This window comes from Capra hircus, chromosome 22, assembly GCF_001704415.2.
Source record: "Capra hircus breed San Clemente chromosome 22, ASM170441v1, whole genome shotgun sequence".
In the NCBI taxonomy this organism is placed as follows: domain Eukaryota; kingdom Metazoa; phylum Chordata; class Mammalia; order Artiodactyla; family Bovidae; genus Capra; species Capra hircus.
The window spans coordinates 56,168,763-56,196,594 of record NC_030829.1 but is presented as its reverse complement, the minus strand read 5'-3'; the positions used below and the strand labels follow the sequence as shown (position 1 = coordinate 56,196,594).

The following is a 27,832-nucleotide window of genomic DNA, read 5'->3' as shown; positions in this document are numbered from 1 at the left end:
TTCCCTGAAAAAGCCTTTTGCATCAAGTCCCATAGTGCGTCCCTCCCATAGTGGATGGCATCATGTCAACTCTTAGTTTCCACTGTGGGGCCTCCGGGACTAGAGGCTCACCCTACTCTTCATACTAACCTGTGCTTCCTCTCTCTTAGCCCCGTTTCTCAGCATTTTCTTGTTCCTGTGGGGAGTACTGGGGAAGACCAGGGAGTTCAGGGGGGCCAATCACTAGGACCATAACCTAGGCTCTTGCACACAAGTTTTGTGTTTTGCAATTCAATCAGCTTGGGCTTCCCTGGTGGCACAGATGGTAAAGAATCCGCCTGCAATGCAGGAGGCCTGGGTTCAATCCCTGAGTTGGGAAGATCCCCTGGAGAAGGAATGGCAACCCACTTCTTGCCTGGAGAATCCCAAGGACAGAGGAGCCTGGCAGACTACAGTCCATGGGGTTGTGAAAGAGTCAGACAGGACTGAGCAACTAACACTTTCACTTTTTTCCCCCACTGATTCACAGAAGATCCCTCCCTTTGATGGGCACTACCGTGGATTACTGCTTCTTGGGTCGTGAGCTCCATTGCTTCTAAAAGAGCCAGGATCAAATCCTTACAGTTTTGGGGGGGGGGGCGCGGATTTGTCTCCCAGGGTGGGTCATATTCTGGGATTATGTCCCTGATGTAGCCGCCTGATCAGTTTGGTGGCCAGTAGGCCATCTGCATGTTCCCTAGCCTTTCTCAATATACACTCCTTTTCATCCGGGGTGCCATACTGGGCCAGAATAACCGTGATGGCCTGCCAGGTGAGAGAATGACAGCCTCCACTGGATAAATTCAAATCTGCAAACCTCTCCTTACAGATTTCACCATGAAAAATGCCACGGGAGTCAGGACCTGAGAACCTAGAGATGGGAATGTTCCCAAAGAGGATTTTTGTACATAGAATAAGGTGAAAGTGCTTATACCTTGAGCTGAGCTGAAAACAAGGTTTTGAAGGTAATGCAGATTAAAGACTCGGAAACTCACAGGATCTGTTGTCAAGAGCAGGGTTCTAGGACAACTTTGTTCTCTTCGGGGAGAGAGAAGCCAGATCCAGTCTTGCATCAGCCTACTCTTAATAAAATTCATCTTCCTGATTAAATTTAACCCAAGCTCAGGAAGTCCTGAGCACAAAGTTCTTTTCCCAGTGTTCCTTGCCCTCAAACCTTCTACAACTTTTTGGAGCCGTGTTATCCTGTCCCTTATTCTTTTCATTCAGAAATCACCCGCTGTAGGACAGAAGTCACCTTTTTTTCCCTTTTAAGAAGATATATTTCCATTCCTCATACCTTGTTCTCTGCAAACACACGTCCTCCTTTCCTTAAGCCACCATGAACTGTCTTTTACATTAGCAGCCCCTGATTGGAACATCCCATAACCTCTGGAAACATGTGTCTTCCCAAAGCACAATTTCTGTCCTTAATGTGGTGCAAGACATGTGTCCCATAAACCCAAATGTGTTTAGTTTCCCTCTCACGAGATGACAGAAGCAGGTAAACGCAGACCTGTTTAGCAGTGAATGTTGCAATATTTCATGTTATTTGAACTGACCTGGGTACTGAGTGAATTCCTATCATTTAACTTAGTTTCTTTCCAAGGTGATGGAGGGCTCCCCTGGGGGCTCAGCGGTGAAGAATCCACCTGCCAATGCAGGAGACCAGGGTTCAATCCCTGGGTGGGAAGATCCCCCTGGAGAAGGAAATGGTAACCCAGTCCAGTATTCTTGCCTGGGAAATCCCATGGACAGAGGCGCCTGGGAGGATACAGTCCATGGGGTCACAGAGAGGCGGACATGACTGAGCGACTCAACAACATTCTAGATAGACATTTCCAAAGCATAATGATTCCTATAGCGTTTACCAAAAATCTCTTTTCGCAGTTATATTTGCATAAAAGCCTAATCGTATCAGGTTATTCTCTTTGATGACGGATTTTATAATAACAGAAACAGTGTGTACTTACTGACTTTCAGTAACCCTGGGTACAGTAAAAGTGTCATGGTGATAACTCTAAAGACAGATCTGTATTAATTAAACCCACAAGCCTAAGCCAGATAAGTTAATTTCTACAGAACTGGGGATCTCATAGTTTTCCCGCTGGAATTCAGAAAGGTCTCTTTTCTTCCTCAGTTTGGGATGGATCAGGTAATTCTTGGAGCCCAGGGAGAAGAGTTACGTTGCAAAGGCAGAGGAGAGAGGCGCAAGCCCCTCTCTTTTTCTTTTTTGTTCTTTAAAATCCCCCCAAAATAACCCAAGGCTGGAGTGTCAGGCAGTGTGGGCTGTGTTTGTATTTCCAGGCTTAAATTCTCCACCATGTCTTGGCAGGAGCTGCCAGACCAACGAAACTACACACAACAAAGACATCAGTGACAAAAGTTTATAAAGACACAGATAAGACTTCAGGCTGAACGGGATGGGAGTGTGGTGGGTGAGGATCAAGGGAGAGCTAAACGGAGGAGAGACGGGAAAAACCGAGAAAGGAAGAGACAGAGAAGTTGCCATCTCAACCCGCCCCCTGCCAGGTGTCAGTTCAGACACCACCCTGTGTGCCTCCAGAAAGGGCCAGTGAAGGAGGGGGCACCCTGTCCACTGCCCAACGGGTGAGCAAGCCCGGAAGCCAGCCAGGGGTCCATCATCTTTGGGACTCTCACGTGTGTGTACTCAAGTGTGTGGAAATCTGCTTCTTGGCCCCGTCCCCAAGGGGACTTCTCTTGGCGGCAGGGAAACAAAGGAGAAGATGTTGGGGGTGATTGGACTTTGAGCCGCAGGCTGAGGTTTGAGTGTCTATCACTCATGAGATAAGCCTCCCATCTGGAGAGCCCTTGGCCAGAGTGTTGTAGCTGCCTGATGTGCACTCTCTCGGAAGGAAAAGACGAGGAGAGGACAGAGATTTCAGGAGATGGAAAAGGACACGGGAGGGGAAAGCTTTGCCCAGATGAGGGTCCCGAGACCCCCCGCCGGAAGGCAGACTTACCACCTGCGGTGATGCTGAAACGAGATTCAGGCGGGCACGGGTCAGCCACGGGAAGGCTTCGTTCCGGGGTCTCGGACGTGCCCAGATCCTCTCCTGGGAAGTGGGCAACTGTCCCCTACATGGTGTCATCCGATAGTATGCTACCGACCATGGTTCTTGGCCTCCTTAAACGATAGAAATCGATCAGAAATTCAGGCAGCAATTCATTGCAGTTCCTGCTGCAGAAGGAGGAATGAGAACAAGTGACAGTTTCCCTCGTTCGCTCCCTGAGGTGGGGGCGAATTGGCTCCTCGTGTGGGGCGAGGGTAGGGGTGTGTTCAGGGGTCAGGCCAAAGAGTGGCCTAGGTGGTCTGTCCGTCCCTTTAGAGGTGTGGGGGGGGCACGCGCAGCACCCTGCTTTTGCTCCCAGCTCATCAGAAGTAGCAGTCGAGTTTGGGGGTTTTTTGTATCTTTTTGTCTATAATTTGCCTGCACTGCTTCTCTGGTGGCTCAGACAGTAAAGAATCAGCCTTCAATGCAGGAGACCCAGGTTCAATCCCTGAGTCGGGAAGATCCCCTGGAGAAGGAAATGGTAACCGACTCCAGTATTCTTGTCAGGGAAATCCCACGGACAGAGGAGCCTGGCGGGCCACAGTCCATGGGTTGCAGAGAGTCGGACGCAACTGAGCGACCGGGCACACACCCCCTTGCGTGTAGCTGTTTGCAGACCCTGGTAGTTTCTCTGTGTCCTGTTGCTGGAGAAGATGTTTGTCTGGGTGCCAGCCCTGCAACAGGCAGCCCCAGGTCACAGCCAGTCTCACAGTTGCCACCCCAGGCCAGGCCCCTCCAGAAGGCCTCTCGCTCTGCAGCTGGGAGGGCTCGGACCTCCTTAGGGCCCCCTCCCCACTGTTGGAGATGGGGGATGGGACACGGTTGAGGCCCCGAGGTCCTGGCTGACCTGAGACTCCACTGATTTGCATGCTCTGGTCCCAAAATGAGTATTCTCAGACACTGGGTTCTTCCTAGCCAGGAGGCAATAGAAGGTAAATTTGACAAGGTCTCTTCACAATTTTTGCTGACATCTAGGGTTTTCAGGTGGGATTTTTTCTGACTTTATTTTGTAAAAATTCATATTTCAGTATAGTTGATCTATAATGTATTAATTTTAGGTGTACAGTATACATACATCTATTCTTTAGATTCTTTTCCTGTATAGGTGACTTCAGAGTATTGAATAGACTCCCCTGTGCTATAGAGCAGGTCCTGATGAGTCATCTGTTTTGTATATAATAGTGTATATATGTCAGACGCAATCTCCCGGTTGACCGCTTCCCCCTTTCTCCCCTGGTAACCATAAGTTTGCTTTCCACATCTGGGACTCTCTTTCTGTTTCATAAGTAAGTTCATTTCTCCCATTTTTTATATTCCACATAAAACCAATATCATATGGTATTTGTCTTTCTCTGACTTACTGCGCTCAGTACGATAAATCTCTTAAGTCAGTCCACGTTGCTGCATGTCATTATTTTGTTCTTTTTCAGGGCTGAGTAATAGTCCGTTGTCTATATAAACCACATCTTTACCCGCTTCTCTGTTGTTGAATATTTTGATTGCGTTCAGGTCTTGGCTATTGTAAACAGTACTGCAGTGAATAAGGGGGTGCCTGTATCTTCCTGGATTATGATTTTCTCTGAGTACGTGCCCAGGAGTGGGATCACTGGATGGTCCAGTAATTCTGTATTTAGTTGTTTAGGGAACCTTCATACTGTTCTCTCCCATAGTTTCTGGATCAATCTACATCCCCACCAACAGTGTAGGAGGGTCTCCTTTACTCCACACCCTTGCCAGCGTTTATTTTTTGTAGACTTTTTGATGATGGCCATCCTGACCGCTGTGAGGTGATTGCTCATTACAGTTCTGACTTGCCTTTCTCTAATAATGAGTGACACTCAGCATTTTTTCACGTGCTTTTTGGGCCATCTGTGTGTCTTCTTTGGAGAAATGTCTATTTAGATCATCTGCCCATTTTTTGATTGAGTTGTTTTTAATATTGAGCTGCATGAGCTGTTTGTATATTTTGGAGATGAATCCCTTGTCAGTTGCTTTGGTTGTAAATATTTTCTCACAGTTTGTGGCTTGCCTTTTCGTATAGCTGGGTTTTTTTTTTTTTTTTTGGCTCTGTAAAACTTTGAAGTTTAATTAGATGCCATTAGTTTATTTTTTAAAACTTTTCGTTGGAGTATAGTTGGTTTACATTGTTCTGTTAGTTTCAGGTGTACAGCAAAGTGAGTCAGTTATACATGAACATACGTCGTCATTGTTGAGTCGCTAAGTTGTGTCTGACTCTTTGTGACTCCATGGATGGTAGCCCACCAGGGTGCTCTGCCCTTGAAATTTCCCAGGCAAGAATACTGGAGTGGGTGTCCATTTCCTTCTCCAGGGGACCTCCCCAGACTAGGGATTGAACCTGTGTCTCCTACTTGGCGGGTGGATCCTTCACCAGTAAGGGACCTGGGAAGACCGTGTATGCACGTATCCGCTCATTTCTAGGTTCTTTTCCTGCACAGGCCCTTGCAGAGTACTGACTGGAGCGCCCTGTGCTGTGTAGCAGGCTGTTATTAGTTATCTGTTGCATGAACAGTAGTGTGTAACTCTCAGTCCCAGCCGTCCAGTTTATGCCCGCCCAGCTTATCCTGTGGTCACTGTTGTTTGTCTTCCGCACCTGTGCCTCTGCTTCTGTTTTGTAAATAAGTTCATTTGTGCCCTTTCTTTAGGTTCCACACAGAAGCGACAGCATATATTTGTCTTTTTGTGCCTGACGTACTTCCTTCAGTGACAACCTCCGTGTCCATCCATGTTGCGTCAAATGGCCTTGCTTTCTCCCTTCTATGTGACTGAGTAATATTCCGTTGTATAGACGTACCACGTCTTTTTCATCCATCCCTCTGTTGATGGGCATTTAGGTTGCTTGCATGTCCCGGCTATTGCAAATCGTGCTGCGGTGAAACGTTGGATTATGGTGGCTTTGTAGTAGTCTGAAGTCTGGGAGCTTAACTTCTCCAGCTCTGTTTTTCTTTCTCGAGATTGCTTTGGCTGTTTGGAGTCTTTTGTGTTTTCATACGAGTTGGAAAATTTTTTGTTCTGATTCTGTGAAAAGTGCCATTGATAATTTGTTAGGGATTGCACTGAACCCGTAGATTGCTTTGGATGGTATAGTCATTTTCACAGTGTTGATTCTTTCAGCCTAGGCACATGGTATGTCTCTCCATTTGTTTGTGTCACCTTTGATTTCTTTCACCAGTATTTTATAGTTTTCTGAGTGGAGTTCTTTTACATCCTTGGGTAGGTTTATACGTAGGTATTTTATTCTCTGTTGCAGTGGTAAATAGAATTGTCTCTTTACTTTCTCTTTCTGGTCTTTCATTGTTAGTATAGAAGAATTCAGGATACATGTATGTTTTTTTACTGTGCTTGATGTTTGTTGCTGCATGCAGACTTTCTGTAGTTGTGGGGAGCGGGGGCACTCTCTCCAGTTGTGGGGAGCGGGGGCACTCTCTCCAGTTGTGGGGAGTGGGGGCACACTCTCCAGTTGTGGGGAGCAGGGGCGCTCTGTCCAGTTGTGGGGAGCGGGGGCGCTCTCTCCAGTTGTGGGGAGCGGGGGCACTCTGTCCATTTGTGGGGAGTGGGGGCACACACTCCAGTTGTGGGGAGTGGGGGCACACTCTCCAGTTGTGGGGAGCGGGGGCGCTCTGTCCAGTTGTGGGGAGCGGGGGCGCTCTGTCCAGTTGTGGGGAGCGGGGGCGCTCTCTCCAGTTGTGGGGAGTGGGGGCACACACTCCAGTTGTGGGGAGCGGGGGCGCTCTGTCCAGTTGTGGGGAGCGGGGGCGCTCTCTCCAGTTGTGGCCTGTGGGCTTCTCATTCCGGTGTCTTCTCTTGTTGTGGGCACTCAGGCTTCAGTACTCCTGGCATGTGGGCTTAGTTGCCCGGTGGCATATGGAATCTTCCCAGACCAGGGAACAAACCTGTGTCCCTGGCATGGGCAGGTGGGTTCTCAACCGCTGGGCCAATCATCCTGCAAGAGATTTCTGGGTATTCGTCTTGTACTCTGCAACAGTGCTGACTTCCTTGATGAGCTCTCTTACGTGGCATCTGTAGAATTCTCCATGTAATAATATCATGTCTGCAAACAGTGACAGCGTTACTTTTCCAATTTGGATTCCTTTTATCTCTTTTTCTTCTCTGATTGCCATGCCGAGGACTTTCAAAGCACTGTTGCATAATAGTGGTGAGAGAGAACTTTCCTTGTCTTGTTCCTGATTTTAGAGGAAATGCTCTCAGGTTTTCACCACTGAGAATGAGGTTTGCTGTGGGTTTGTCATATGTGGCCTTTATTATGTTGAGGTAGGCTCCCTCTACGCCCACTTTCTAAAGAGTTTTTATCATAAATGGGTATTTTGAATTTTGCCAAGCATTTTTTTTGCATCTATTGAGATGATCATATGGTTTTTATTCTTCAGTTTGTTAATGTGATATATCACACTGGTTGATTTCTGGAATACCGATGAATTCTTGCATTGTTGAGATAAATCCCTCTTGATCCTAGTGTATGATCCTTTAATGTGTTGTTGGATTCAGTTTGCTAGTGTTTGTTGAGGATTTTTGTATCTATGTTCATCAAAGACACTGACCTGTAATTTTCTTTTTTTGTGGTATTTGCCTGGTTTTGGAATCAGGGTGATGGTGGCTTCATAGAATGAGTTAGTGGGTGCTTCTTCCTCTGCAATTTTTTTGAAAGAGTTTCAGGAGGATAGGTGTTAACTTCTCTAAGTGTTAGATAGAGTTTGCCTATGAAGCCATCTGGTCCTTGACTTTTGATTATTGGAAGATTTTTAGTTACAGTTTTAATTTCAGTACCCGTGATTGGTCTGTTTATATCTTCTATTTCTTCCTGGTTCAGTCTTGGAAGGTTGTCCCTTTCTAAGGATTTGTGCATTTCTTCCAGGTTGTCCAATGTACTGGCATATAGTTACTTGTGAAAGTGAAAGTCGCTCAGTCGTGTCCAGCTCTTTGCGACCCCGTGGACTATACAGTCCATGGAATTCTCCAGGCCATAATATGGGCGAGAGTAGCTGTCCCTTCTCCAATGGATCGTCCCAACCCAGGGATCGAACCAGGGTCTCCTGCATTGCAGGTGGGTTCTTTACCAGCTGAGCCACCAGGGAAGCCCTTAGTTACTTGTAGTAATCTCTTCTGAGCCTTTGTATTTCTATGGTGTCAGTTGTATTTCTCACTTTTCATTTCTAATGTTGTTCATTTGAACGCTTTTCCTTTTTTTCCTGATGAGTCTAGCTAAAGGTTTACCAGTTTATCTTTTCAAAGAACCAGCTTTTAGTTTTGCTGATTTTTAAAATTGGTTTTCTTTGTTTCTATTTCATTTATTGCCACTCTGATTTTTATGATGTCTCTCCTTCTACTAACTTTGGTTTTTATTTGTTCTTTCTCTAGTTACTTTGGGTGTCAGGTTAGGTTCTTTGAGATATCTCTTGTTTGCCGAGATAAGATTCTAATGCTATAAATTCTCTCAGAGCTGCTTTTGCATTAGGAGAGTTGTGTTTTTGTTGTGATTGGTCTCTCGGTATTTTTTTTATTTCCTCCTTTGATTTCTTCAGTGATTGATTGGTTATTTGGTAACATGTTGTTTCACCTTCCTGTGTTTGTGTTTTTACAGTTTTTTTCCCCCTGTGATATATTTCTAATCTCATAAGGTAATGGTCAGAAAAGATACTTGATATGATTTCAATTTTTAAAAATGTACCAAGGCTTGATTTGTGACCCAAGATGTGATCTGTCCTGGAAAACGTTCCATGTGGATGTGAGGAGCAAGTGTACTCTGCTGTTTTTGGATGGAATGCCCTAAAAATGCGAATTGAATCTGCCTGCTTGTTGTGTCATTTCAGGCTTATGTTTGCTTATTTTCTGCCCAAATGTTCTCTCTGTTGGTGACAGTGGGGTGTTAAAGTCCCCCACTGTTATTGCATTATTGTTGATTTCCCCTTTTATGGACGTTACCATTTGCCTTATGTATTGAGGTACTTCTATGTTGGGTACGTACATATTTACGATTGTTCTATCTTCTTGGATGAATCCCTCGATCATTATGTAGTGTCCTTCCTTGTCTCTTGTGACAGTCTTTAAGATCTGTTTTCTCTGATGTGAGTATTGCTACCCCAGCTTTCTTTGTTTCTTTTTAAATTGGGGTATAGTTGTTTAGCAGTGTCGCTAGGTTCTGCGGGACAACGAACGACCAGGTATGTGCACACACATCGCCTCCCTCTGCCCCTCCTCCTGTCTGGGTGACTGCAGAGCCCTGAGCTGAGCAGCCTGCGCTGTGCAGCAGGTTCCTCCTAGGCGTCTGTTTTACACGCAGCAGTGTGTGTGTGTCAACCCCAGCTTCCCAGTTCACCCCGCTTCCCTCCCCACCCCCGTGAACACGTGTCCATTCTCTGCATCTATGTCTGCTGCTGCCCATCAAATACGTTCATCTAGACCACTTTCTAGATTCCACATAGATACATTAATATACAATGCTTGATTTTCTCTAACTTACTTCACTCTGTCTAATGGTCTCTGGTTCCATCCACAAATAACCCAATTTTGTTCCTTTTTATGGCTGAGTAATATTCCACTGTGCGTGTGTATGTGTGTATATACATACACACCCACCCAAATCTTCATCCATTCATCTGATGATGGACATTTAGGTTCTTTTCATGTCCAGAGAAGGCAATGGCACCCCACTCCAGTACTCTTGCCTGGAAAATCCCATGGGTGGAGGAGCCTGGTAGGCTGCAGTCCATGGGGTCACTAAGAGTCGGACACGACTAAGCGAATTCACTCTCACTTTTCACTTTCATGCATTGGAGAAGGAAATGGTAACCCACTCCAGTGTTCTTGCCTGGAGAATCCCAGGGACGGCGGAGCCTGGTGGGCTGCCATCTGTGGGGTCGCACAGAGTCGGACATGACTGAAGTGACTTAGCAGCAGCAGCATGTCCTGGCTATTGTAAATAATGCTTCAGTGAACACTGGGGTACGTGTCTTCGTGAATTATGTTTTTCCACCGTATATGCCAAGTAGTGAGATTGCTGGGCCACGTAGTAGTTCCATCTTCAGTTTTTAAGGAACCTCCTTACTGTTCTTCATAGTGGCTGTATCAATTTACGTTCCCACCAACAGTGCAGGAGGGTTCCCTTTTCTCCACACCCCCACCAGCATTCATCATTGTTCGTAGATTTTGTGATGATGGCCATTCTGACTGGTGGGAGGTGATATCTCATTGTACTTTTGGTCTGCATTTCTGTAATGATTAATAATGTTGAACATCTTTTTATGCATGTGTTGGCTATCTTGTGTCTTCATTGGGAAAATGTCTGTTTAGGTCTTCCATCCATTTTTGCTGGGGTTGTTTGATTTTTTGATACTGAGCTGCATGAACTGTTGGTGTATTTTGGAGACTAATCCTCTGTCACTTAGTTTGTTTGTAAATATTTTCTCTCATTCTGAGGATTGTCTTTTCAAGTTGTTTATGGTTTCCTTTGCTGTGCAAAAGTTTTTCAGTATAATTAAGTCCCATTTGTTGATTCCTATTTTCTAGGATGTGGGTCAAAAAAGATCTTGCCATGATTTATGTCAGAGAGTGTTCTGCCTGTTTTCCTCTAAGAGTTTTATAGTTTCTGCTTTACATTTAGGACTTTAATCCATTTTGAGTGTATTTTTGTGTGTGGCATTAGGAAGTGTTCTAATTTCATTCTTTTTCATGTAGCTGTCCAGTTTCCCCAGCTTATTAAAGAGACTGTCTTTTCTCCATTGTATATTCTTGCTTCTTTTGTCATAGATTAGGTGACCATAGGTGGATGGGGTTATTTCTGGGTTTTGTATTTTGTTCAGTTGATCTATGTTTCTGTTTTTGTGCCATACCATACTGTCTTGATTACTGTAGCCCTGTAGTACAGTCTAAAATCAGGAAGCTTGATTCCTCCAGCTCTTGTTTTGTTTTTGTTTTTTTTTAATACAAATTATATAAATTTTTTGTTCTAATTCTGGTACCCAGAGTCTTGGAGCTTCAGCTTCAGCATCAGTCCTTCCAATGAATATTCAGGGTTGATTTCCTCTAGTAATGACTGATTTGATCTTGCAGTCCAAGGGACTCTCAAGAGTCTTCTCCAACACCACGATTCGAAAGCATCCATTCTTTGGCGCTCAGCATTCTTTATGGTCCAGCTCTCACATCTGTCCATACATGACTACTGGAAAAACCATAGCTTTGACTATATGGACCTTTGTCAGTGAAGTGATTGTCTCTGCTTTTTAATACACTGTCTAAATTTGTCATAGCTTTCCTTCCAAGGAGCATTATGTATAGTATCATGTCATCTGCAAACAGTTATAGTTTTACTTTTCCAAGTTGGATTCCTTTTATCTCTTTTTCTTATCTGATTGCTGTGGCTAGAACTTCAAAACTGTGTTGACTAATAGTGACAAGAGTGAGCTTCCTTGTCTTGTTCCTGATTTTAGAGAAAATGCTTTCGGGTTTTCACCGTTGAGAACGACATTGTCTGTGGGTTTGCCATATTTGTCATGTGGCCTTTATTATGTTGAGATAAGATTCCTCTATGCCTCCTTTCTAAAGTTTGCATCCTAAATGAGTGTTTTGAATTTTTGTCAAAGAGTTTTTTTGCATCTATTGAGATGATTATATGGTTTTTAGTCTTCAATTTGTTACTGTGGTACGTTGCACTGATTGACTTGTGGATATTGATGAATCCTTGTATTAGATTGGGATAAATCCCACGTGATCATGCTGTATGACCATTTAATGTGTTGTTGAGGATTTTTGTGTCTGTGTTCATCAGTGATATTGGCTTGCAATTTTCTTTTTGTGTGTGTGTGTGGTATCTTTGTCAGGGTTTGGAATCAAGATGATGGTAGCCTCAGAGAATGAATTTGGAAATGTTCTTCCTCCCAAGTGTTTTGGAAGAGTTTCAGGAGAATAGATGTTAACTTTTCTCTACAGGTTTGATTGATGGGCTTCCCTGGTGGCTCAGCTGGTAAAGAATCTGCCTGCAATGCAGGAGACCCCAGTTCGATTCCTGGGTCAGGAAGATCCCCTGCAGGAGGGAGAGGGTATTCACCCAGTATTCTTGGGCTGCCCTGGTGGCTCAGCTGGTAAAGAATCTACCTGCATGCCGGAGACCCCGGTTCAATCCCTGGGTTGGGAAGATCCATTAGAGAAGGGAAAGGCTACCTACTCCAGTATTCTGTCCTAGAGAATTCCATGGACTGTGTAGTCCGTAGGGCTGTAAAGAGTCAGACACGACTGAGTGACTTTCACATCACTTCTCTAAATGTTTGATCAAGTTCACCTGTGAAGCCATCTGGTCCTGGACATTTGTTTGTTGGCAGATTTTTAATTAAAGTTTCAATGTCACGACTTGTAACTAGTCTGTTTATATCTTCTGTTTCTTCTGGGTTCAGTCTTGGAAGGTTGTACCTTTCCAAGGATTTGTGCATTTCTTCCAGGTTGTCCAGTTCATTGTCATGTAGTTGCTTGTAGTAATCTCTTATGAGCCTTGCATTTCTGCGGTGTCAGCTACAAATTTCTCTTTTTTCATTTCTAATTTTACTGATTTGAATCTATTTTCTTTTTTTCTTGAATCTCTCTAAAAGTTTATAAATTTTATTTATCTTCTCAGAGAACCAGCTTTCAGTTTCATTCGTTGTTTTTTTTTTTTTTTTTTTTTTTTGCTAGTCTCGTCATTCCTACTAACTTTGGTATTTGTCTCTTCTTTCTCTAGTTCCTTTAGGTATGAGGTTATGTTGTTCATTTGAGAGTTTTCCTGTATCCGGAGATAAGATTCTAATGCTGTAAATTGCCTCTTAGAGCTGCTTTTGCATTAAGGTTGTTTTGTTTTCATTGTGATTTGTCTCTAGGTATTTTATTTCCTCTTTTGATTTCTTCAGTGATTCATTGGTTGTTAAGTAACGTATTGTTTAACCTTCATGTGTTTGTGGGTTTTTTTTACGGTTTTTCCCCCTGTAATTGATTTCTTATCTCATAGTGCTATGAAAATATACTTGATATGATTTCAGTTTTTCAAAATGTATCAACACTTGATCTGTGTGACCCAAGATGTAATCCATCCTAGTGAATGTTCCATGTGGATTTGGGAGAAAGTGCATTCTGTTGCTTTTGGATGGAATGCCCTAAAAATATTAATTGACTATCTGATCTAGTGTGTCATTTAAGGCTTATGTTCCCTTATTTATTTCCTGCCCGAATGTTCTGTCTACTGGGGTCAGTGGGGTATTAAAGTCCCCTGCTATTACTGTGTTATTGTCAATTTCCCCTTTAATGGCTATTAGCATTTGCCATGTTCCCTGGTAACTTAGCTGGTAAAGAATCCGCCCGCAATGCAGGAGACTGATTCAATTCCTGGGTCGGGAAGATATCTTGGAGAAGGGATAGGCTACCCACTCCAGTATTCTTGGGCTTCCCTGGTGGCTCAGCTGGTAAAGAATCCGCCAGCAATGCGGGAGACCTGGTTTCTATCCCTGGGCTGGGAAGATCCCCTGGAGAAGGGCATGGCGACCCACTCCAGTATTCCTGCCTGGACAATCCCATGGACAGAGGTGCCTGGCAGGCTACGGTCCATGGGGTCGCAAAGAGTGAGACACGAGTGAGCAACTAAGCGCAGCACATTGAGGTGCTCCTGTTAGACATGTATACACTTCTTCTTAGATTGATCCCTTGATCATTATGTAGTGTCCTTCCTTGTACAGCACTCTTTATTTTAATATCTATTTTTGTCTGATGTGAGTATTGCTATCCCTGCTTGCTCTCCTCCTTTTAAAATTGGGGTATAGTTGCTTTACAATGTTGCTAGTTTCTACTGTACAACAAAGCGAATCAGCTGTATGTATGCATGTATCGACCCTTCACCCACCCCACCCCTGGAGGTCAGCACAGAGCACTGAGCTGAGCTCCCTGTGCTAATCCAGCAGGTCCCCACTAGCTGCTGTTTTACTTAGAGTAGTGTATACATGGCAAACCCAGTCTCCCAGTTCATCCCACTTCCCTCCCCGACCCCCAGGTCCATACATCCATATGTCTGGGTCTCTGTTCCTGCCCTGCAAATAGGGTCATCTGTACCACTTTTCTAGATTCCACACATATGCATTAAGACACGGTACTTGTTTTTCTCTTTTTGACCAACTTCACTCTTTATGACAGTCTCTGGCTCCGTTCATTTCTCTACAAATAATTTCATTGCCTTTTATGGCTGAGTAATATTCCATTGTGTGAGTGTATACACACACACCAGATCTTCATCCATTCATGGGTCAATGTATATTTAAGTTCCTTCCATGTCCTGGTTATTGTAAAGAAGAAAATGAAGTCGCTCAGTCGTGTCTGACTCTTGGCAACTCCATGGACTACAGGCTCCTCGTCCATGAAATTTTTCCAGGCAAGGATGCTGGAGTGGGTTACCATTTCCTTCTCCAGAGGATCTTCCGGACCAAGGGATTGAACCCAAGTTTCCCACACTGCAGGCAGACTCTTGACCATCTGAGCCATCCAGGAAGCCCAAAGTGAAAGTGAAAGTTGCTCAGTCATGTCTGACTCTCTGCGACCCCATAGACTGTATGGTTCATGAAATTCTCCAGGCCAGAATACTGAAGTGGGTAGCTGTTCACTTCTGCAGGGGATATTCCCAACCCAGGGTTCGAACCCAGGTCTCCCTCGTTGCAGGTGGTTTTTTTTTTTTTTTTTTTTTAACCAGAGCTACTAGGGAAGCCCAAGAATACTGGAGTGGGTAGCCTATCCCTTCTCCAGTGGATCTTCCCGACTCAGGGATCGAACCCAGGTCTCCTGCATTGCAGGCGGGTTCTTTCCTAACAGAGCCATCAGGGAAGCCCAGGCTGTTATAAAGGATACTGAAGTAAACACCGCAGTGTGCGTGTCTTTCTGAATTAAGGTTTTTTTCACGGTATTTGCCCAGTAGTGGGATCCCTGGATCATATGGTCGTTCTATTTTTAATTTTTTGAGGAACCTCCATGCTGTTTTCCATACTGGCTGTATCAGTTTACATTCCCACCAACAGTGTACCCTCTCCATCGTTTATTGCTTGTAGATTTTTTAAAATAATAGCCGTTCTGACCAGTTTGGAGTAATAGGTCATTGCAGTTTTGATTTGCATTTCTCTAATAATTAGTGAAGTTGAGCGTATTTTCATGTGCTGCTTGACCATCTGTGTTTCTTCTTTGGAGAAATGTCTATTTAGGTCTTCTCTCCATTTTTTGATTGGATTGTTTTGTTTTGTTTTTATATTGAGCTGCGTGAGCTGTTTGTATATTTTGGAGTTTAATCCCTTGTCAATTGCTTCATTTGCAGATATTTTCTCTGATTCTCAAGGTTGCCTTTTTGTTTTGTTTATGGTTTCCTTTGCTGTGAAAAAGCTTTTAAGTTTAATTAAGTCCCATTTATTTATTTTTATTAAAAAAATTTTATTAGCGTATAGTTGCTCTACAATGTTGTGTTAATTTCTACTGTACAGTAAAGTGAATCAGCTGTGTGTGTGTGTGTGTGTGTGTGTGTGTGTGTGTCTGCTTTGGATTTTCTTCTCATTTAGGTCATCACAAAGCATTGAGTGAAGTTCCTTGCGCTATACAGTAGGTTCTCTACAGTCTCCCAATTCGTCCCATTCCCCCCATACCCTTGGTATCCATACGTTTGTTCTTTATGTCAGTGTCTCTATTTCTGCTTTGTAAATAAGATCCTCTGTACAAAACTTTTTCAGACTCCACACGTGCGTTAATATATGATATTTGTTTTTCTCTTTCTGACTTCACTCTATGACAGTCCCTGGCTCCATCCACGTCTTTACAAATAACCCAATTTCATTCCTTTTTATGGCTGAGTAATGTTCTGTCAAACAAGATGTTGCTGTGATTTATGTCAGAGTGTTCTGCCTATGTTTTCCTCTAAGAGTTTTATAGTTTCTGGCCTTATAATCCATCTTGACTTTAATTTGCGTATGGTGTTAGGGGGTATTCTAATATTATTCTTTTTCATGCAGCTGTCCAGTTTTCCCAGCACCACTTATTGAAGACACTGTCTTTTCTCCATTGTATATTCTTGCCGCATTTGTCATAAATTAGGTGACCGTAGGTGCGTGGGTTTTCTATTCTGTTTCATTAATCTGTATTTCTCTTTTTGTGCCATACCATATGCTGTCTTGATTACTGTAGCCCTGTGGTATAGTCTAAATTCACGGAGCTTGATTCCTCCAGCTCTGTTTCTTTCTTTTTTTTTTTTTTTTAAATACAAATTATAAATTGTTTTGTTCTAATTCTGTGAAAAGTGCCATTGGAAATTTGATCGGGATTGCATTCCACTCCAGTGTTCTTGCCTGGAGAGTCCCAGGGAAGGCAGAGCTCGGTGGGCTGCCGTCTTTGGGGTCGCACAGAGTCGGACACGACTGAAGCAACTTAGCAACAGCAGCAGCAGCATTGAATCTGTAGATTGCTTTGGGTAGTGTTGTCGTTTTTACAGTATTGGTTCGTCCAACCCAAGAATATGGTGTATCTCTGTTTGTGTCATGTTTGATTTCTTTGATCAGTGTCTTATTAGAGTTTTTCAAAAGTGTGTCTTTTGCCTCCTTAGGTAGTTTTGGTTTTTTTTTCTTGCTATTTTATTATTTTTGTTTCAGTGGTCAGTGGGATTGGTTTCTTATTTTCTCTTTCTGATCTTTCATTGTCAGTAAACAAGAGTGCAAGAGATTTCTGGGTATTCATTTTGTATCCTGCAACAGTACCAGTTTCATTGAGCTCTGATAGTTTCCTGGGGGCATCTTTAGAATTTTCTGTGTATAGTATCTGTCATCTGCAAACAATGAAAGTTTAGTTTTCCAATTTGAGTTTCTTTTATCTATTCTTCTTCTCTAATTGCTGTAGCTAGGACTTCCAAAACTGTGTTGAATAATAGTGTTTAGAGTCAGCTTCCTTGTCTTGATCTTAGAGAAAATGCTTTTAGGTTTTCACCATTGAAAATGACGTGTTCTGTGGGTTTTGTCACTTATGGCTTTTATTATGTTGAGATAAGTTTCCTCTATGCCTACTTTATAAAAATTTTTTTTATTATAAATGGGTGTTTTGAATTTTGTGAAAGTGTTTTGTGTCTGTTGATGTTATCATATGGCTTTCATTCAGTTTATTAATGTGATGCATCACACTGGTTGGTTTGTGGATATTGAAGAATCCTTGCATCATTGTAAGAAATCCCACCTGATTATGGTTTATGATCAGGTAATGTATTGTTGGATTCAGTTTGCTGGTATTTGTTGAGGATTTTTATGTCTGTGTTCATCAGTGATATTGGCTTGTCATTTTCTTTTATTGTGGTGTCTTTGGCTAATTTTGGAATCGGGGTAATGGTGACCTCATAGAATGAGTTTGTGAGTGTCCCTTCTTCCAACAGAGTTTTGTAAAAGAGTTTCAGAAGAATAGGTGTTAACTCTTCTCTAAATGTTTGATCAAATCCACAGCCCATCTGGTTCTGGACTTTTGTTGAAAGATTTTACATTACAGTTTCAACTTAATGACTTGTGATGGGTCCGTTGATATCTTCTATTTCTTGCAAGTTCAGTCTTGGAAGGTTGTACCTTTCTCAGGATTTGTGCGTTTCTCCTGTTTGTCCAGTTTATCTTCTTAGAGTTGCTTATAGTAATGTCTTTTGAGCCTCTGTGTTTCTACAGTGTCAGTTGTCATTTCTCCTTTTTCATTTCTAATTTTATTGATTTGAGTCCTCTCCCCATTTTTTTTCTTGACAAGTCTCTATGAAAGTTTACCAATTTCAATTATCTTTTCAAAGAACCAGTTTTAGTTTCATTGATTTTTTTGGCTATTGTTGTCTTCATTCCCATTTCATTTATTTATGCTCCAATTTTTATGATTTCTTTCCTTCTACCAACTTTGTTTTGTTTCTTCTTTCTCTAGTTGCTTTAGGTATAACGTTAGGTTGTTGGTTTTTTTTAATTTATTTTTTTTTGAAGGATAATTGCTTTACAGAATTTTGTTGCTTTCTGTCAAACCTCAACATGAATCAGCAGGGTTAGGTTGTTTATGTGAGAGTTTATTGTTTCTTGAGCTAGGATTAAAGTGCCTTATATACCCTTTTAGAACTGCTTTTGCTACATCCCACAGGTTCTGGGTGGTGGATTTTCTGTTGCTGTGTTTGCACTGTGATTTGTTTTAATGTATTTTTCCTTTCCTCTTTGATTTCTTCAGTGATCTCTTGGTTATTTACTAGTGCATTGTTTAGCTTCTGTGTGATTTTTTTGTTTAGTTTTTTTTTTTTAATGTAATTTCTAATCTCATAGTGTTGTGATTGGAAAAGATGCTAGATACAGTTTCAGTTTTTTAAAGTTTACCAAGGCTTGATTTATGACCCAAGACACAGTCTATCCTGGAGAATGTTCCATGTGCGTTTGAGAAGAAAGTGTACTCTGTTGCTTTCGGATGGAATGTCCTATAAATATCAATTAAGTCTACCTGGTCTCTTGTGTCTTTTCATGCTTGTGTTTCCTTTTTAGTTTTCTGTCGGGATCATTTATTCATTGGTGTAATTGGGGTGTTAATTTCCCCTGCTACTTTTGTGTGACTGTCAGTTTCCTCGTTTATGGGTGTTTGCCGTGTGTGCTGAGGTGCTCCGAAGTTGGGTGCATAAATATTTGCAATTGTTATATCTTCTTTTGGAATTGATCCCTTGATCATTCTGTTGTGTCCTTCCTTGTCTCTTGCAACGACCTTTATTTTAACATGTATTTTCTCTGATAAGAGGATAGCTCCTCCAGCTTTCTTTGGATTTCCATCTGCATGGAGTATCTTTTTCCATTCCCTCACTTTCAGTCTATATGTGTCCCTCGGTCTGAAGCCTCGGTCTGAAGTGTGTTTCTTATAGACCAGCTTGTAAAGTGGATATTGTTTTTGTATCCATTCAGCCAGCCTATGTCTTTGGTTGGAGCACTTAATCCTTTTACATTTAAAGTAATTATTGATATATGTATTCCTATTGCTGTTTTCTTAATTGTTTGGATTTTTTGTTGTTGTTGTTGGTCTTCTTCCCTCTTATCTCTCGTGGTTTGATGACTAGTGTTGTGGGTTTTGTTCTTTTTATTATCTGTTTTTAACCATCCTGGGTCTTCATTGCTGTGCGAGGGCTTTCTTCAGTTGTGCTGTGTGGAGGCTACTCTCTACTTGTGGAGTGTGGACTTCTCACTAGAGCGGCTACTCTCATTGTGGAGCACAGGCTTTAGGGCGCATGGGTTCAGTAGTTGCCATGCACAGGCTTAGCTGCCCCTCAGCATGTGGGGTTCTCCCGTACCAGGAATCAAACCTACGTGTCCTGCACTGGTGGGTGGATTCTTTACCACTGAGTCACCAGGGAAGCCCCATATTGTTGTGTTTGGGTGACTTTTTCTTTTGTATGTGTGTATCTATTGTAGTTTTTTGTTTTGTATTAATAGTTCCCATGCGATTTTGATACAGCCATCTGTATATGTACAAAGTTCTATTTTTCCACTTTACTATGAGATATATATATATATATATAAATAAAGGGGCTTCCCTGGTGGCTCAGTGGTAAAGAATCTTCCTGCAGTGCAGGAGTCCCAGAAGATGCTGGTTTGATCCCTGGGTCAGGAAGACCCCCTGGAGAAGGGAATTGCAACCCACTCCAGTATTCTTGCCTGGAATATTCCTTGGACAGAGGGGCCTGGCAGGCTACAGTCCTTGGAATTGCAAAGAATCAGACACAGTTGAGCAACTGAGCACATCTGCCTTCATGTATGTGTATTGATATTAGCTACTTGATTGCTTTTCTGAGTCTTCAGTTTTTAGAAATTGGTCAGAAATCAACATTTCTAATCACCATGTTTAAATTAGGTTTCATATGTAAACCACTTTTCTGTGCTTCGTGGTGACTGACAGCTTCTAACACTGTCTCCCTCCTCACCTGGATCCTACTCTTTTTTGCCACAGTTTAAAAATAGCAGCTTATTGGGCTATCTCAGTAAACCACAGCATGCAGTTCCCCCACTTAAAGTGTGCCGGCTTTTGGCACATTCACAGTTGTGGCCCATCTCTACTGTGAATGTTAGAATATTTTCATCTCCTCTAAATAAAAACCTGTACCCAGTGGTAGTCACTCACCGTCTCCACCCTCCTCCCAGCCCCTGGCAACCACGAATCTATTTTTTGGCTCCAATTTCCCCATTCCTGACATTTCATATCAGCTACATTATACAATATGTGACTTTTTTGTGACTACCTTCTTTCACTCTGCATCATCTTTTCAAGGAAGTACCTCATTCCTCCTGTTGGCTGTACGATGTTCTGGCTGGACTACGTCTTGTTTATCCATTCACTAGTTTATGAGCTTCGGGAGTGCTTCTGCTTTTGAACTATTATAGATAATGTAAGGGGCTTCCCTGGTGGCTCAGCCCATAAAGAATCCACCTGCAAAGCAGGAGACAAAGCAGGAGACGCAGGTTCGATCCCTGCGTCAGGAAGATCCCTGGAGTGGCAACCCTCTCCAGTATCCTTGCCTGGGAAATCCCATGAACAGAGGAGTCCGTGGGGCCATAAGAGTCGGACTCAACTTAGTGACTAAACCAAAAGTAATGCTTCTGTGAACATTTGTATGTATATTTTTGTGTGGACGTATATTTTAGTTTCTCCTGGGTATATACCCAAGAGTGAAATTCTTTTGCTACTTGTTATGATGAAAGCTTTCAAAAGGACACAAAAGTAGACTGATGGTACGGTGACAGCCCCGCCCCCTCAGCCCCATGCACCCATCAGTCAATTTCAGCAGCTAACAGCTCGTGGTTACCCTTGTTCCACCGCTGCGTTATTTCAAAGTAAATGCCACGCTTAGCATTTCATCTGTAAACTGTTCAGTATTTATCTCTAAAAGATGAGAATCTCTTAAAATAATTGCACTGCCATTAGCACACCAGAAGCAATATCATCCTTCAGTTCAGTTCAGTCGCTTAGTCATGTCCGACTCTTTGCGACCCGATGGACTGCAGCACGCCAGGCCTCCCTGTCTATCACCAACTCCTGGAGTTCACTCAAACTCATGTCCATCAAGTTGGTGATGCCATCCAGCCATCTCATCCTCTGTCATCCCCTTCTCCTCCTCCCCCCAATCCCTCCCAGTATCAGAGTCTTTTTCCAGTGAGTCAACTCTTCACATGAGGTGGCCAAAGTATTGGAGTTTCAGCTTCAGCATCAGTCCTTCCAATGAACACCCAGGACTGATTTCCTTTAGAATGGACTGGTTGGATCTCCTTGCAGTCCAAGGGACTCTCAAGAGTCTTCTCCAACACCACAGTTCAAAAGCATCAATTCTTCGTCGCTCAGCTTTCTTCACAGTCCAACTCTCACATCCATACATGACCACTGGAAAAACCATAGCCTTTGTTGGCAAAGTAATGTCTCTGCTTTTGAATATGCTATCTAGGTTGGTCATAACTTTCCTTCCAAGGAGTAAGCGTCTTAATTTCATGGCTGCAGTCACCATCTGCAGTGATTTTGGAGCCCAAAAAATAAAGTCTGACACTATTTCCCCATCTATTTCCCATGAAGTGATGGGACTAGATGCCATGATCTTCATTTTCTGAATGTTGAGCTTTAAGCCAACTTTTTCACTCTCCTCTTTCACTTTCGTCAAGAGGCTTTTTAGTTCCTCTTCACTTTCTGCCATAAGGGTGGTGTCATCTCCATATCTGAGGTTATTGTTATTTTTCCCGGCAATCCTGATTCCAGCTTTTGTTTCTTCCAGCCCAGCGTTTCTCATGATGTACTCTGCATAGAAGTTAAATAAGTGGGGTGACAGTATACAGCCTTGACGCACTCCTTTTCCTATTTGGAACCAGTCTGTTGTTCCATGTCCAGTTCTAACTGTTGCTTCCTGACCTGCATATAGGTTTCTCAAGAGGCAGGTCAGGTGGTCTGGTATTCCCATCTCTTTCAGAATTTTCCACAGTTCATTGTGATCCACACAGTCAAAAGCTTTGGCATAGTCAATGAAGCAGAAGTAGACGTTTATCCGGAACTCTCTTGCTTTCAAATACCCCAGTGTCCGCATGTGTCTAGTTGCCTTTTCTGCCCCCAGTCAGATTATTCAGATCATACTCTGAGTCTGAGCAAGGCTCCTACATTGCCTCTGGTTGAAGGGTCTCGTAGGATCTTTCCTTTCTGGGGCCTTTCCCATGTTTATTTTTCCTCCTTGCTTATTTGTAGAAGGCACTGGATCACGTGTCCTGGAGAGTTCCTCATATCTGGGTTTTACTGTTTTCATGTGACCCTTGCATTTCCTGTAAAATGTTAGATTTAGACAACTGGCCTGGTGTAGGGTTTTTATTTTTTTGAGTTATTTTGGCACGCTGGGTGTTGGTTATGGCGCATGAGCTTCTCATTGCTGCGGCTTCCTGATGCAGGGTGCGGGCTCTTGGACGCGGGCTTCCGTAGTCGTGGACCCAGTGCTGAGGCGCCCGGGATGTGTGGCATCTTACTTCCAGACCAGAGGCTGACCCCATGTCCCTGCACTGGCAGGTGGCCTCTTCACCCCTGGGCCACCAGGGAGGGGATCCCAGTGTTGTTTATTAAAAGGACCCTTTAGTGCTCTTTAATAACCCTTTGTGGAGGGCTGTTGTGTGCCCAGCCCACGGCGGGCCCCGGGAGACTGGCTGGCCAAGGTCAGGGGTGGGTGGGGCTGGGGGAGCGAATTCGTGAGTCCCTGGGTTGCTTGCCCACCGGCCGCGGGGACTGGCCAGCACCCAGTGGGTGCTTCCCTGGGCGCGTTTGTCAGCTGGGGGCCTGGGGTCGTCCTGCCGCCCCCACCTGCCCCCCGCAGTGGTCTGGGCCCTGGGTGATGTCCTGCTGCCCCTGGCCCCCGCCGGCCTGGCCTGGGGTGCCGTCTGGGCCCTGCCCCCCACAGCGGTCTGGGCCCTGGGTGAGTTTCTGTCCCCCGCCCACCTCCTGCAGTGGTCTGGGCCCTGGGTGACGTCCTGCCGCCCCACTCCCCACAGGCCTGTCCCGGGGCACCATCCGGGCGCCGCGCCGCCACCCTCCGGTGCTTCGCATGGTGCTGGAGGCGCTGCAGGCCGGGGAGCGGCGCCGGGGCACCTCGGTGGCGGCCATCAAGGTCTACATCCTGCAGAAGTACCCGACAGTGGATGCCCTCCGGCTCAACTACCTGCTGAAGCAGGCCCTGGCCACAGGCCTGCACCGCGGGCTGCTCATCAGGCCCGTCAACTCCAAGGCCAAGGGGGCCACCGGCAGCTTCAAAGTGAGTGCCGGGTGGTGGAGGGGCAGGTGGGAGGTGCCAGGGGGCCCCGGGGTGTGGTGTGGCGAACTTGGCACCAGGCTTGAACTCCAGCTCCAGCTCTTTCTTCCCGAGCTCTGGGTGCTGTTCCCTCTCTCCTCTTGTCTCTTCTTCTTCCTCTGTCTTCACCCAGACGCCCCCTGCCCGCCCTCCCCCACCCCCCAGGGAGGCTGAGCCCCAGTGGCCCCGTCACCCACCTCCTTCCTTGTTGGGTGGGACCCCTGACCAGAGACCATCTTAGCTGTTTCACTTCTGGGTCCTTGGCGCCCGTGACCCCTTCTTGGAATTCCTTTACCAGGGGCGGCCCAGATCCAGCCTTGGCCCCTTCAAGGTCACAGCCTTGGGGTTTGCTCCCCACGCTCCCTGGCTGCAGACCCACAGTCTCCAAACCAGGGCTGACACCTCTGTGAGCCAGCACGTCCTCCTCTCTCAAAGGGTCAAGTCACCCAGAGCTAAGACCAAATTTGGCACAAAATTCAAACCACAGCGTGGTGACTGCCAGCTGCCACCAGGGACATCTCGGATCCCAGATCCCAGGGACCCGGACCTGGGATCCGTCTTGTCACTGCAGTGCCCCAGCATGTAGCAGTTCCTCTGACAGTCGCTGTGGAACTTGGTGGAACATTCTCAAACTGCCCATTCCAGTCCCTGTGGGAACAGGCTAGCTGAGCTCAGGGAGACCCCCTCCTGGGACTCTGAGTGTGTGGGTCTGAACTTTGACAGCTGCCATGGCAAGGCCAGGGGCACAGGGTGAGGTGAAAGGGGAGCAGGAGAGGGGGTGCTGGGGGTGTGTGTGACTGGGAGGCAGTCAGGAAACCGGACCAAGGGCTGAGAGGCAGGGAAGGGGGTCTCGGGTACTATGGAGTCAAGATGTGTGTGCGCTGGGAGTGGGGGTTGTTTTCTGGTCATGGTGGGTAGCGGGGACCCATGAGCCTTCAGGGATGTTGGGGAGCAGTGTCATCAGAGCTGGGCTCTAGAAGGGCAGAGCCAGGGGCCCCTGCAATCCCCCTGCTGCTCACACCCTCCCTGATGACCCCATTGTAAAGATGGGAAGACTGAGGCCCAAGCGGGGAGGAGAAGACTTAGATAGGTCGAGTTGCACGGCTGGGGTTGCGGCCCATCTGTCCTCCACGTCCATGTTCTGCTGCAGAGCAGGAAGCGGCCAAGAGACCTGGGGACGCAGTGGCATGAGGCGGGGAGGTGAGGGTGGGGCGGGGGATGTTGTCAGGGCCACAGTCCACGGGCAGGTGTTGGGGGGGGCGGTCAAAGGAGCTTCACGGGTTAGCATGAGAGGACAGCGTCAGGGCTCACAGCGCGTGCTGGACTGTGAGGCTTCCAGGGGCAGGGGCAGGAGGTGCGTGCTGCCACCTACGCAGGGAGCGGGGAGAGCGCTGGGCGAGTTTTCTCTCGAGTCCCTTAGCTCCTCTGTGGTGGTGCCTCTCTCATGGTGCGGGCAGGGTGGCATGCACTGCTGGCTTCCGGCTTTTAGGAGGCGGTTGTGCCCCAAGCCCCTGGCCACCTTCTTCGCCCCCTCCCTGGGAATGGGGTCTTCTCTGAGCCTCACGCAGGGTGTCGGGGCAGGAGATGCCCAGACCTCTGCTCTCAGTTCCACCTCATTCTCTCTTCCACCAGTTAGTCCCCAAAGACAAAAGGAAAATCCCACCCAGGAAGACAGCCCTCAGGATGCCCGGTCAGGCTGAGGGGAAAGACCCCAAGAAGCCGAGTGAGTCAAAGAAGGACCCTGCCAACCCAGGCGAGGTGAAAAAAGGAGCCAGGAAGCCCAGAGAGGGGAGGGCAGCTCCCTCCAAACCAGGCGCAGCCAAGAATGCCCCCAAGAAAGGCACGCAGACCAAGGACCCAGAGGCAAGGCTGGGCGAGGCCAAGAAGTCCTCCCAACGGCCAGACAAGGCCGCTCAGGCCCCTCCCAGTGCCAGTGGGCCTGGCGGGAAGTTGCAGGTCAAAGAAAGAGGGAGCCGCCAAGGTATGGGTGTGAATGGGGTGGGCATGGGATGGGGTGTCTGGCAACCACTGGCCGCATGGATGGAGGGGTCAGTTCTGGGGAGGAGGGGGTGTGTATTCGATGTGCCCGAAGACACTTGGCTTGACCCAGACAGAGAACTCAGGGTAGCTGGTGGGGGTGGGAGGAGGGGTCAGCTCTGAGAGAGGTCAGGGAAGGCTTCCTGGAGGAGGTGGCCCACGCAGAAGACCAGCTTGTGCAAAGGCCTGAAGGCATGAAGGACGTGGCTGTGCTGAGCTGTGCTTAGTCGCTCAGTTGTGTCCAGCTCTGTGACCCCATGAACTGCAGCCTGCCAGGCTCCTGTGTCCATGGGCGATTCTCCAGGCAAGAATACAGCAGTGCGTTGCCATGCCCTCCACCAGGGGATCTTCCCAACCCAGGGATCATACCCAGGTCTCCCACGTTGCAGGCGGATTCTCTACCATCTGAGCCACAGGGAAGCCCAAAGGTGGAGAAGTCTAAATAGTCCTGTCTGTGTGCACTGGGGGCGGGAGAAGGGGACGCTGTGAAGGGCAGCGGGAGGCTGCACTTGATCCGGAAGACGGTGCAGAGCCACGGAAAGACCCTGGACAGGGGACAGTTAGGGCCCAAGGTGCTTTTTTTCTTACGAATCTAAAAAAAAAAAAAAAACTATAAAAATTGGAGTGTGATTGTTTTACAGTATTTTTCTGTTGAACACTGATGTGAATCCACTCTCTGTGTACGTGTATCCCCTCCCTGGTGACCCCCCTGCCACCCCTCCAGCCATTGCAGCGCCAAGTCGCGCCCCTGTACTATATAGCAGCTCCCCGCTAGCTATGTATTTTGCACACAGCAGTGTGTATATTTCAGTGCTGCTCTCTCACTTCGTCCCACTCTCCTTCCCCAGCTGTGTCCAGAAGTCTGTTCTCTATGTCTGCGTTTCTCTTCCTGCCCTGCAAAAAGGTTCGATCCCAGTTTTCTAAATTCCGTGTATATGCATTAACATATGTTTGTTTTTCTCGTCTTGACTGACTTCCCCCTGTATGGCAGTCTCTAGGTTCATCCACCTCAACAGAACTGACTCAAATGCATTCCTTTTTATGGCTGAGTAATATTCCTTGGTATAGGTAGACCACAGCCCCTTCATCCGTTCATCTGTTGGTGGACATCTAGGTTGCTTCCGTGTCCTGATTGTTGGAGACAGTGCTGCAATGAACAGGGCGGGCACGTGTGTCTTTTTGAATTATGGTTTGCTCAGGATACATGGCCTTCTAGTGGGATTGCTGGGTCACATGGTGGTTTCATTCCTAGTTGAGTAGGGAAATTCTATACTGTTCTCCATGATGGTTTTTATCAAGTTATGGAAAGACTCTGAACAGGGGACAGGTAGGGCCTGAGGCATTTTTTAAAAATGTATCCTGGCCACCGCGTGGAAGACGGGTTGAAGATAAAGTGGGTGGATGGGGAGCTGTGAATGGAATGAGGGATGGTTGCCCTCTTTCACTTAATCCTCCTGCTGTCCCATGGGCGAGAGGCTGCGACCTTCAGTTGGCAGACTCGGGCACCAGGCTCAGACAGGCTGAACGACTTGTCCCAGGTCGCACAGCCTGCAAGCGTCAGCATGAGGACTGGGCCCTGGGCAGGCTGCGGGCTGTGGGGCCCCTCAACCCTGCTGCCGAGCGGCAGCTCCTCTGGAAAAAAGTCTGTCTCACACGGCATCCCTTCTTCCAGCAGATACCAAGGCCCACAGGAAAACACAGCCTGCAAGTCAGAGTTCAAAACCCACAGTCACCAAGGTAGGTGCCGGGGTGACTTCCCTTGTCTTGATCTCCAGTGGCCAGAGCTCGAGTGTCCCCACCGAAGCCCAGGGTGGGTAAGAAAAGGGTAACCTACTTCAGTTTCCTCTGCTCCCAGCCCTCCAGTACCCGGAAGATCACCGTCCCCACCTTATAGATAGGGGGCTGAGGCTTAGAGAGGGGAGGGCACTTGTCGAAAGCAACCTAGAGCTGGGCTTTCAACCCTGAGTTCATGGGCTCTGAGTGGTGTGCCCAGCCCTGCCACCTTCTCCTGGTTTGTTTTCTTACAGGGTGAGAATGGTACTTCCCTGGCCAAAAAGAAGATGGGGGGCAAGGTCCCTAAAGAGGCTGCTGGGGAGGGGCCCAAAGCCAAGGCCCCTGTTCCTCCCAAGGGTGCTGGGTCCAAGAAGGAGCCTGTACCACTGGCTGGGAAGGCTGAGGCCTCTAAGGGCCCGAGAAAGCCTGGCATCCCCACCAAGTCTTCAGTGTCCAAAGCGGCGAGCAAGAAGGCAGAAGCCGAGGGCTAGAGGCGAGGTGGAGAGATGCAGATTCTACTTTTTTACTCCCCTAGAAACTATCACTCTGTTTATTTCACTAGAACCTATTTATCAATAAAGCTTTTTTTCCCCAC

The 27,832-nt window shown here is 46.0% G+C and overlaps 1 protein-coding gene across 1 annotated transcript; it reads left to right on the top strand.

Annotated features, from left to right (window-relative positions):
- LOC108638596 (histone H1oo) lies at positions 1,507-27,832 on the top strand. The gene is made up of 6 exons (XM_018066682.1): positions 1,507-1,519; positions 22,957-23,055; positions 23,132-23,391; positions 25,060-25,408; positions 27,137-27,201; positions 27,492-27,832. Exons 1-6 carry the CDS (start codon positions 1,507-1,509, stop codon positions 27,726-27,728), a joined length of 1,023 nt encoding a protein of 340 aa, XP_017922171.1. The 3' UTR covers positions 27,729-27,832.

Excerpts from the sequence above, each read along its gene's own strand:
- LOC108638596 (XM_018066682.1), top strand. Across the intron at positions 23,056-23,131 it reads CACAGCGGTCTGGGCCCTGG|GCCTGTCCCGGGGCACCATC; the intron begins GTGAGTTTCTGT and ends CACTCCCCACAG. Across the intron at positions 27,202-27,491 it reads CAAAACCCACAGTCACCAAG|GGTGAGAATGGTACTTCCCT; the intron begins GTAGGTGCCGGG and ends GTTTTCTTACAG.